The 12,119-nt window shown below is 39.5% G+C and overlaps 1 protein-coding gene across 2 annotated transcripts in view; it reads right to left on the reverse strand.

Moving 5' to 3' along the window:
• Positions 1-8,991: 8,991 nt before the first annotated feature.
• Positions 8,992-12,119, reverse strand: part of LOC122986274 (neuronal acetylcholine receptor subunit alpha-7) — a 55,286-nt gene continuing 52,158 nt past the window's right edge. For both annotated transcript variants that reach the window (XM_044357446.1, XM_044357447.1), the window contains one exon: positions 8,992-10,088. In XM_044357446.1, coding sequence (XP_044213381.1) covers positions 9,483-10,088 — 606 coding nt within the window. In that variant the 3' untranslated portion in view covers positions 8,992-9,482. The remainder of the gene's footprint in view (positions 10,089-12,119) is intronic.

The raw sequence follows: 12,119 nt of genomic DNA on the forward strand, positions 1-12,119 counted from the left end.
AAATACAAGCTGTTCCTTTAAAGAGCCTGAATTTAAAAACGAAATTTCCTCCGTGTGCACTGCTTCAGCTGCTCACTGGAGGGCAGCATCTGTATATTTATCAGGTTTAAAACAGTGCAGTGAGACATTTTTACTGTATGTTTACTGTATGAACATCAGAGGCAGCTTGGTTTCTGTTATTTACACTGAAAAAGGTCTAAACTTTATTTATCTATTTATCACAGTCTGCTAGATTTTGATGCTTTGAAGCAGTGGTTCTCAAAGTGGGGTCCAGGGACCCACAGGGGTCCTTGAGGGGGCTCCCCAGCAAAAAGTGAAATAATTTATTTTCACTATAATTCCATCTATAAGTAACACAATGACAGAATGTATGACTGGTCATGAGTTTCATACACTTTCATACACTAATAAAACATCTTAAAGCAAAAATCTCGTCAGATGGGGGTCCGTGGTCTAATTTGTGTCAGTTTAGGGTCCTTGACATGAAAAAGAAACATTTTCTTACTCACCTCCTGTGGTATATGTCCATATATAGCCAGGTAGAGACAGTTTTGGAGATATACGCCTATGAAATAATATCAAAACACAGTGGAGGAGTATGGGATTAAGTCTGTGCTGCTAAAAGATTTTAAAAAAGGCTTTTTGAAAAGTTCCACATCTCTGTGTGTCTGGTTACTGAGGATAATCCACAGATCTCATTGTCAGCTGGATACTGTTCACTGCAAGGTCTGTCAGTTACACAAGAAAAACAACTAAAGCTAATGAGCATATTGCCTCAAATTTGACCAAAAACATTGTTTACAAAAAAATAAGCCCTCTAATTTCCTCTGACACTGAATGCATCAAATAGACAGAAGATGTTCTGCGGTTGTGCTGATTCAGGTCGCAAACATCATGAAATGCAGGATTTTCTGGACATTTTAAACACATCCAGTTTGGAAATAGGACAGACGTGTATCCTGATCCTGATTACATAGAAGACGTGGGTGTTTTGACACACTCCAAGTGACCAGACCATGAAAACAACACAGCTTGAAGGAGAAGAAACATCAACATGCAATGCAAACGGATGCATTGGGCTGCAAATGCATTTCCATAATCGATTAAACAATTAGTCAATGAAATGCTAAAAAAATAGTGAAGAAGTGGCATTCACGATTTCTCAGAGTCCGCTGTGATGTCTTTAATTTGCATGTTTTGTCCGACTAACAGTCCAAAACCTAAAAATATTCAATTTACTGTCATATATGACAAAGAAAAACAGCAAATAGTCACATTTAAGAAGCTGGAACCAAAGAACGACCAGCATTTTTGCTTGAAAAATTACTGAATCAATTAAGCGATTATCAAAACGGATGAATAAAAATCAATTTTCTTTTGATTGACTGATCAATTCATTGACTAATTGTTACAGCTCTAATTATGGGACATGTGGTACCAGTGACTTGGTGAAATATGATCCAGGAAGTCCAATCTGAGTAAAAGATCCATGAGATTGAAAGTTTATCAGGAGCCAGAAAGCTGCAGACAGGATTTTACTTTTCATTGGCTGATTGGACAGATGGTCTTTCATTACGCACAGACAGGAATTTCAGTTGCATTGATGTGTTTTGGGACTTGATGGTCGGTTCTTCACGGAGGTAAACTTTTTAGTTCCTCAGATACACCTGGGCCTCTTTCTTACTGGTCCATTTAAAGAGTCAGTTCACCCTTTTTTCTCTCTTACTGCTACAGTATCTCTCTATTCAGATAGTCTTAGGACATTTTCAACCCTATAGCTCTGGTCACCATACAAAATCCTAGTGAACAAAAGCACATCACTACAAGCCAGATGAGAACATTCACTCTCCTTGTTGGTCAGATGTGTCTGAGGCGGAAGCAGAAATCTCCAAAGCTGGACAAATAAATATAAGGGCATTTTTAGACCTGCGCTTTTTAGTCCAGTTTAATTGGACTCTGGTTTGTTTCCCTCTTGGTGCGATTCATTTGAGCAGATCTGAACACAGTAATTCAATCAATCAATCAATCAACAGGGGACAGAATAACAACATTCATAACAATAATAATAACGGCAGCAACAGCTGTAGCAATAGCCAGGGAAGGATGCCAACAGGACTGCGAAGGACCGCAAAGGCTTGGCCTGCAACCCAGGGTTTCCTGCGAGATGAGAAAGCACAAAAAAAAACTCTGGGGAAGAAGCCAAGTTAGTAATATGCATTGATGGTACATGAATGCATACAGATGGAGTACTCGAGTGTGAACCAAAACAAGGAGGTGATCTCAGTCCAGTACCAAAACAAACTCTGGAGCAGTTTGTTTGTGGTGGGAACGTGATCCAACCCAACTACAAGATGTACTCTGTGAGTCTGAGCCGCAGCCAGGTGAGCTTTGCATACTGTGATGCAGAAGAGAGAATTTAACAACTGCTAGCAGCTCGCTGGAGAATGAATCGAGGCCTGACCAGGACTAACAATGAAGAACGTTGTATTTAGCCAGAGGTGTTTATGTTCTTTCTTCCACTCCAGACACATCTGACTAATGAGCAGAGAGAAAATTCTCCTTGGATATAAGAGCTGGATACTGGACTAAAAATGGCGCCTCTTCAATCCAGTAAGAACTGCTCGCCTGGTGCATACACCAAAAAAGTTACTAGCTTCCAGGTTTACCTCCGGGGGTATGCGGCCCACTGAATATGCACAGTAGCGTTTCTTTCACTGGCCTCGCCCGAGAGTTCCCGCTCGGCATTGTGATGATGTCACGGATTTTTAAATTGTTTTTCTTGGCTCGAGGAAAGTTTTACAAATATAAAACCTCCATGGAGCAAAAATTCATAATATAAAGAGTCATAATAGACTTTGTTTGCAGTTCAAGGTGTCCTGTCAAGTTTTACAGACATCTCTTTATAATGGTGGTCTATTTCTCTGCAATACCACAAGTGGCCACTGGGCAAATTCGGAAGCAAAGCTAAGTGGCGGCACCGTATCCAGCTCTTATTATACATCCATTACATTGTCATGTTGCTTGTAGTGATGCATTTTGGTCGGTTTGGATTTTTCTCTGTGTGAAAGGAAACCAAACCGAGGGGAAAATGCACCAAGTTCACCAACTCATCCACCGATTCGGACCAGAACAAACAAACTATAGGTTTGAAAATGACCTGAGATAGTTGCCTCCATCTCGGTACTGTGTCTCCTTAAGAAACTTTGTTAGTTAAGTTGATTTGCTTCCCCAGATATGATGACTACGAACAGCATAAACACTTAACACTCACAGGACATGTAAATCTACAAAAGCTTATAACATCAGCCTACATTATTTATCCATCTGAAAAACACTCTATAAATGGGAAACGAGTGAGTGGTGCACTAACCATACTTAATCAGTTTAAAACAGGTCAGTTGTACATTGCATATTAACTTTTGAATGTATGAGAAACAGTAAATGAGAGATACATGGTTGGTTGGTTCCATCCAGCAGCTCCATATTGGGACTGTAATGAATATTGCAGCCTCTAGGAGGCGCTACTGGGGGCTTTACAAAGTTAATCTTGTTAAAAATGTATCATCTTAAGTGCTCATTAAAGGTTTTTTAAACTCTCTGTGTCTGGCAGCTCTCTCCTGCTGCAGAGCTCGGGATGCTTTTACCCTTTTGCTCTCTGATTTGTCATGAAATTTTCCCCTAGAGAAAATTTGAGGCCGGACAGAAGTCTGAGCAGCTGGTGAAACCCCAGCAGATATATTGTATCGCAGTCTGTCTGCGCCACAGAACAGTAAAATCCTTGCTGAATGCCCCTTTTAAAATGTGTGGTGTTGAATTTTTTTCCTGGAGGAGCTGCAGGCTGTTCTCGAGTGTTGGGTGAACAGCAGCGGGACTCATTCTGCCTCGGCTCAGGTTGCACAGCCGGGCCAAATTAGAAATGACACGCAATAAAAGAGGAAAGGAAACGAGTTTCCCCAGAGAACAATCTAGAAAATTACTCTCTATTCACACAGACATAGAGAATATTGACGGAGTCATACACACTCTCACAGTCAATCAGCTTTTTGTCGCTTTTTATCAGCACAGTCTCAGAACATCTGCTGCTTTCTCTGTTTCTCTGTCTCTCTGTTGCAGCGTCTCACTGCCAAGTCTCGGATTAATCCAGGTTTGGCTCCCACAACTCCTCCAACACAAACAATACCTCCTGTGTCTTTGTTGGTTTGTGGAGGTTTGAAACTTCATCAGCTGATCTGAAGCTGCATGTTGTGTGTTTTTGAACCAAGATCTTGTTAAAAATGTTGCTTCCCAACATAATCATACAGTAGCACACAACCTCACTGATGTTTGGAAGTAGTCAGAAAAATATGACAAAGTATATTTCATGACTATTTTACATGAGGACATAAAGATGTATTTGATTATCCTGTGTGGTGAAACACATCTGTCATCATAGAGCTTGTCAGCCTGTTGGTGAACGTGGATGTATAAATATGGGTGTGACGAAGATCCAAGTAGGATCAAAACTTTGTCCTGATTGAATTTTCTACATTTCCTTATTAAATCTCAGTTTATTTAAAGTGCACATCACCCTGAAAGTCTCTGTACACTTTACAAGTCAAGTTTTCATTCGTATAAACCCATGAAAATAAGAGTTGTTGTGTTTTCGTTACCTTAGATTGAGCTCTTTATATCTACAGAGGGAGCAGGTCCTCTTCCACGGAGCCCGCCATGTTGTACCGCCATGTTTCTACAGTAGCCCAGAACAGACAAACCAAACACTGGCTCTAGAGAGGGGCTTTCACGTTTTTCACAAGTTTTGCAGCCACTGTTGGTTCTCCTACACACTCGGAGGGGAGGGGGGGGGTTGGGGGGAGGGTATTCAGGTGACTGCAATCTGCAACCTCACCACTAGATGTCACTAAATCTTACACACTGGTCCTTTACATTTAAAAGCATTCATGGAAACACTTTTAGGAAACACTCTTCAAGTTCTAAGATGTATTGATATCAGAACACGAGGCCCAGAGCTGCGTCTCTAACAATTCCAGTACTGTAGGTGGGAAAACAACTGAAAGGTAAAATGTGTGGAAGACGACTGGTGCATGATTTAAATAATAATGTGAATGCAGTGTGTGTTGCAATCTGCCAGTGTCTTTTTGATTGTGTCGCCGGGCAACGCAAATGTTAGAGCATTTCAAATTTTACACAATATCCAGAAAGATCCACATCAGAGCCAGATGTGTAAGAAAATACATTTATTTACAGAGCAGAGTGAAGAGAGAGATACAGTAACTGTGACTGTTAACAGTCTGACTGACTGCTTCACCTCAACAAACACATCATGACCTGATGAACCAGAATCATCCAGGTTTCATACCTGAACTCACAACCTGGTCAGACCGCACACTGTCAGCAGGAATGAATAGAGAAATGTTTCATTTCATCTTTGTAATACAGAGCTGCATAATGATTTTTACATTAACATTTAAACAATTAAACACAGTCATTGACATCCCATTTAGGGCACTTTATGTCAACTGTGAAAAAGATCAGGAGCTGGTACAGCTTTAGATTATGGCCCACAATGTACAGCATAAATATATATATATATATATATATATATATATACTGTATATTATTTCTACTTCATTTAAGAATATTGATAAATTAAACTGTTTGACACTTACTTTTGGAAACAATCCCAAAACATTTATTTAACAGAATTACAGCAACTTATATTAATACAAATTTGGTAAAAATTACTCATATATGAAAATCCACTGTTGCACTACCAGACTACAGTTGTAATAGTATACTTGCTATCTATTGATAGTTGATTTGTGAAAAATAACAAAAAAGTTTTGATGTAAACTATGAAAGTGAAAAGTTAAGCTTTCATCAGGGACAAAATATTTTTTCCTGGAGGGTCAGATTTGGCCCACAGGCCACTATTTGCCTACCACTGCTGTACCAGTACAGTAGGTTGATAATATATGTAAGTACAAGGGAACAGGATGTTAACGTAGGGAATAATGAGCTGACACTGCAGGTATTTTATAAATAACTAATACTACAGGGTGCAGTATGACTTATTTACTGAGCAACACAGCTCAGTAAGCAAATTTACAACAGTTACAAACTGTACAATAACGCAACATAAAGTTTAGCATCTTTCATGACTGCCTTTTCCATTGATGGACACTGGTTTTCAGTAGCTGTATTTACTGTAGGAACGTCATTAAAAATGCTTTTCATTTACCGTACTCAGATTTATAAAGCACTACAGAACTAATTATTATATCTTCTCCCAAACTTCCAGCATTTTTGCTCAGTAATGTCATACTGTAACCTGTGATAGAATAAATACTCAGTGGTTAAAAATACTTACAGTATAAGTATAAGTAAGTATACCTGTAACCATTGCTTTAAAAAGTACCTACACTATAAATTCTTTTTTAACTGCCAGATTGTTACCCCCTTATTCCCTAACTTCACACCTTGTTCCCTTGTACCTACATGTATGTATCAGTACGTACTACACTGGTACACTGTTAGGACAATTGGGAGTAATTACACAGTAAATTGTCGGCCGTATTCTAAAGTTCTACCAAAGAGCTAAGTGGAAAATGTAAACTCTGCTCACACTTTCAAACAGTGCTCATCTAAGGTGTAAAAAATATTTGTTCTTCAAGAATAAATAATAATAAAGCATTTTTAGAACATGTTAATGGTATATATACTACATATTTCTGCGTTGTGATTAATTCATATATAGCAGCTGATTTAAAAGGAGCATATATGCATATTGTTCAACATTTCAAATGTTAACAGACTGTTTTCTTTATAGCTGGATGAAAGTATTTCTGTAGAAAGTCTTATTGTTAGTTTACACTGTTATCATCTTAGAAACTCTGCTTAGGGAAAGTTAACTCTTATTGTAGGTCATTTTAATTTATTGCTGATTAATTCCCTTTGATGCTTGCTAGCTAGCAATTAAAATTAGTAAAACATCTCAACATGATAAACACAACAAAAGCGATTATCAAACATGAGTAGTATCAGACCACAAGGTCTCTACAATTGGTCCGACTTGTTCAAAGTCTAATTGAAATCACATTTAGACATCCCTTTTTGCTTGACTTCTTTTAAATGTCTTGTTAATAGTTTTGTATTATTAAAAAGGTCTTTGGGGAAATATCAGTTATGCTCCTTTTTGTCTCAGCTGCTGGAGGGGCATGTCTGTGCTTGCGTGACATTAGCTGGAAGACTACTGGTGTTACACTGTGCAGAACGGAGACAAAGTAAACAAACTGCTGTAGCTGCAAGTCATGGACAGATAGTGTGTTGTTAGCAGTGGCATTGAAGAGTAAGAACCAAACCTGCATCCAACGGGTCCGAAATGACATTTGCAAGTATGTTTAAATGCTGTTTAAATGCTAATTAGCTGCACTTTTCCATGGTGAATGTTTGTTTGGTGGCTCTTTCAACAAGCTAAGCTGCAGGACAAGACGTGTGTTCATGTTTGTAAGTTAGATCAGAAGGAGACTTTAGCAGGAAAGCTAATGTGAGTTGTTGTTGAGTAGCAGGATGCAATCAGGCTCAGTGTGACCGTCTGCTCTCGCCGACGATAGAACAACACGTTATCACTTTTTTTTCAAGATTTTATTTGCTGTATTGAAATACGGACTCCAGCTACGCAAGCTGATGATGGAACAGTATTTCATTGAAATAATGTAAAACTAGGGGGCGCTATAATGAAACCAAAGAATTTAAATTCTAAATTTCTCCCTTTTGGTTTCTGATTTTTTTCTCAAAAGGAGAACACAAGATGAAGTGATTTACAGAGCAGATGTGTGTTCTGTGGCAGACAAAAACAAAAACAAAAACAAAAACAAAAAAAGATTTGATTTTAGTTGGACTTTAACAAGTAAGCTGTTGGTTCCTTTGTCGGATCTCCAGTGCTTTTGTTTCCGATATACAGGACATGTGAAATAAGGTCTGTGAGCCTTGAAATATTTTACATTTTGTCTGGTTATTTTTAAGTGAAATGATCTTGAAGTAAATTTGTTCTTCATTTGCAACAGAACCTCTATTTTAAAAAAAAAATATGAAAGGAATCACTGGATTACTCTATGTTGTGATTAATGACTGTGGACAGAAATAACAATTACTATCGAATCACTTTTAGATCAGTTAATGCAGCTGCTCTGAAATCAAAAAATTTGCATGACTCAACAAAATTCATGATACATATGTACAATTATTTATTGACCTGAAGCAGTTAAAGGAGACCACTGGTGTCCACAGTCCATTTTCTGAAGTGTTTTCTGTCAATCTGAAGGAGTTAAGTGATGCCTGGGACTCTACTGACCCTGAGCAGCAGAGATGAAATCTGACCTGCAGACAGCAGCTTAAATAAATACTGATATTCACATCTGATGCTCCTCATCTCCTGATGAACGCTCAGTCTCGGTCGAATCAGATCCATTTTGTTATCCAGTGAGCAAACGTTGACCAGAGAGAGAGGATGACTGGTCTGGTCTTGTTAGCTTTCAGCTTGGTTAACAGACCAGCCTGCTAACCCCTCTTCTGCTTCCATGCACTCTACTTCTTCTTGCCTCTGAGCCGTCATAGTCTGCTACACCAGTCTGCTGCTGCGGGGCATCGTGTCCTCAGGAGCTGCAGTCTGCTGAGTGCTGCTCTAAGCTTCGGTGGAAGTGAAGCAGGCAAGTTGTTGATAATGTTCAGAAGTTCGGTTGGGCTGTACCTTCTTGGCCTAGTTGCGCTGGTTGTTATCTGCACACTTACTCACATTAAGAGAAGAATCTCTCACACTCTTTACACCATAACCCGAAGCCAGAGAAGCCGCTGCACTGCTGCGTGCCGCTATGAATATACAGCATTTGCATATTCAGAGATTCTGTAATTTTTAATGAGGGAGAATGTCATTTTAAGGATTTTTAAGTGGTAATTATGCTTTTTTTTTGCAGAAAAACCATAACAGACACATTATTGTTCCAAGCAGAGCATCTTTATACATCATAATTACATGTCTAGACAGGATCTTTAAAAACACATCAATGAACCACACTGTTGCACTGGCTGACATCCATTCATTACCATGAACACACACACACTGTAATTTATTTTTACTTAATCCTATACACACCATCCTGCTGCCAGAAATACTAACTAGAGCACCCAATGTGGATTAATCTGCTGTTGAAAACAGTCTCCAATAAATGCAATATTCCCTCCTGTTTGTTAAAATCTACAGTGGACAGCTGTTTTAGGAAACTACTGAGCCTTTTTTAAACAGAAAACTAAACATTTCTGAGGTGTTTTTAAAGATTTATATCTTCTGTAGGGACTAATGGGCTTGGAGCTGAGAGACACAAGGTTGGGAAGGAGAAAAGTTCAGAGAGATGGTTTGTTGGTTTGGGTGTTTTCGTGGGATTTGTTGACAATAAGAAAAATATAGTCGTCTCGTCTTCTCCTCGTCCTCAGCTGAAGAAGTCTTTGGAAATGGCCTCCACAAAGTTGGGAGCCGACATGAGGATGCCGATGGTGCAGAGGATGGTGAAAAGCGAGAACGCCACCAAACACAGCCGGTCGATCACGGCAGCAGCAAACTTCCACTCGTTGCAGACCGTCTCCTCCTCATCCTGCCCGCGGAAACGCCTGGCGATGTATCTCACCTCCTCCAGGATCTGGTTCAGCTCCACCTCCAGTGGCGAGCCCCCCGCTGTTCCACCTCCTCCTCCTCCTCCTCCTCCTCCTCCTCCTCTTACTCCGGCCCCGCCTCCTGCTCTGAGCACATCCTCCCCGCTGCCGACGCCGCCTCCAACAAGCCGCGAGCACAGGAGCTCGGGTTCGCTGGGCGAGGCGTAGTGCAACCCCTCCATGCCACGGAACCCGACGTACAGGAGGTTGCCGTTGGTTACCTGGGGATGATGTCGCAGCGACCCCTGGCTGACGCTGAGCTCAAGGCTGGACAGGCTGCCACGCCGACGCTTGGCGGTGTTGGGACACGCCAGTTGAACCTTCGCCTCGCCGGGACGACGCATCCGCAGGAACCAGGCGCACCAGTTCAACAAAATCACACGAGTCTGAGGAAGACGAAGAAGAAGAAGAAAGATGTTAGTATGAGAGTATCCTCATGTCTACAAATATGGAAAAATAAATCTCATTTACTCTAGCGATTAAAATATTTCTTACGCTAATTGTTTTGACATAAGTGATTTCACTATAAATTAATCAGTATTTGCCAAAATCTCTCATTTTTTTGGATAAACTGATGAAATTTACAAGTCGTCTACAACATATCTTCTCTTAATGGATGTAATTTCACAAGATATTGAATTTACATTCAGTTACACAATGTTACAAGTTGAAATTTTGATCCAATTTGAAACCCAATCTACAAATAAATTACTTTTCCAGTTCGAAACAAAAATTCCGTACAGCTTTTCTGGTGAAACTTGAACAAAATAAAAAAAAAACAGTTTTAATCGGGGATCAATAAATAAATCCATAATTCTTGAGAAAGGTGATGCTCGTTAACTCAGCAGCAGGTTTCTGTCTTTGCAGCGAATAGTAAGAAAAAAAAAAGTCAGAAATCGTTACATAAAAACAAGTTGATTAAAATTCATTTATGCAGAAATGTGTTTATGCGTAAAAAATATGCTTGTACATGAGAGAGATATGAGTTCATGTGTGACATGTATGTATGTCTGTGTGAGTGTGCAGCAGCAGCAGCAGCAGCAGCAGCAGGAGCAGGCAGGCGGATAAAAATAGAGCATGAATAAAGTGGATCTGCAGCTGCTCCGCTCTCAGAGGAAATCTTCTCCTACAGTCCGATGTTTGAGTTCACATCCAGCTCATTAAATATTTAACTGTCAAACTCTTAACTGTTGACTGTCTGAGAGTCTGAGCATCAGTCAGACCGCCACCGACACTTCACTGCTTCAGTCTCTCTCGGTCACTTCTTGTGACTCGTGGAGGGAGATCGATGAGGAAGTTTAGTTAAAACAAAAATCCCTCAAAAAACAGCGAACAAGCAGGTTCGTCCAGATGTTTTAACACAGATCAGTTGTTGTTGTGTACAAATTTCTTCCCTTTCCTATTTATTGGACTTAAGTTTCTCTACTTTTTCTTTCACTTATGTTTCTTTACTTTCCTTTTACTTCTATTTCCCCCCTTTCGCTCTCCTTTCCTCTGCAGTGTGACTAAATTTCTTCGGCTGAATCCAAACGTCCACCCATCAGACTTGTGGACTGAGCTCTCGCGGATTTTTGTCATATGTGCCGTGATGTGTTCACTGTCATCACGTTAAGTCTGCCAGAGCATAAAAGGTGCTGTTAGACGGGACTTAAGACCTCACTCATGTCCGCTGTGATAAATCAAACTTCCTGACCCTGTAACCTACTTTAAAGAACTTCTCTGAATGGTTTTTAATGGTACTGATGTTAAAAATGTATTCAATATAAAACTCATCAGTAAAATAATAAAAAATAAATATTATGGCTTATAATTTGTGTTTTTTTAAAATTCTAAATTGTACTTACTATTGTTGTGATTATTTAATTATTACTTACTTGTGGAATAGTGGTTTTGGACAAATCTCGACACTCACGGAAGGCTGCACACGTGGATTCAGCCTTTTCTTTTCTTTTTCTTTTTAATGTAGTCAGATTTCCCCTCCCTTCATTTGTTTCTTGTTCTTGTTTACAGATTCCCCTCCCGACCTTTCCTTTCCTTTCCTTTCCTTTCCTTTCCTTTCCTTTCCTTCCCTTTCCTTTCCTTTCCTTTCCTTCCCTTCCTTTCCGTTCATGTCCTTCCCTTTCCTTTCCTTTTCTTTGCAGTGTACATATATTTTCTTACAGTAGAGTCTGCAGCTGTGTTTATCATCGATGGTGTTTATTCACTCATAACTAAAGCAGGTGTCTCGGTTCTACATTGCAGCAGTTATTTCACAATGAACTGCAGCTTTCCTTCATCACTCAAACCTACAGAAACTCAGAGCTGACACAGATATATATATATATATATATATATATATATATATTCCTATATATATTTCCTTAATTCTACCTTTTCATGGTGGATTCATCCACTGGTTTGTGGTGACATAAAGCTTT

This window comes from Thunnus albacares, chromosome 7, assembly GCF_914725855.1.
Source record: "Thunnus albacares chromosome 7, fThuAlb1.1, whole genome shotgun sequence".
Lineage (NCBI taxonomy): Eukaryota > Metazoa > Chordata > Actinopteri > Scombriformes > Scombridae > Thunnus > Thunnus albacares.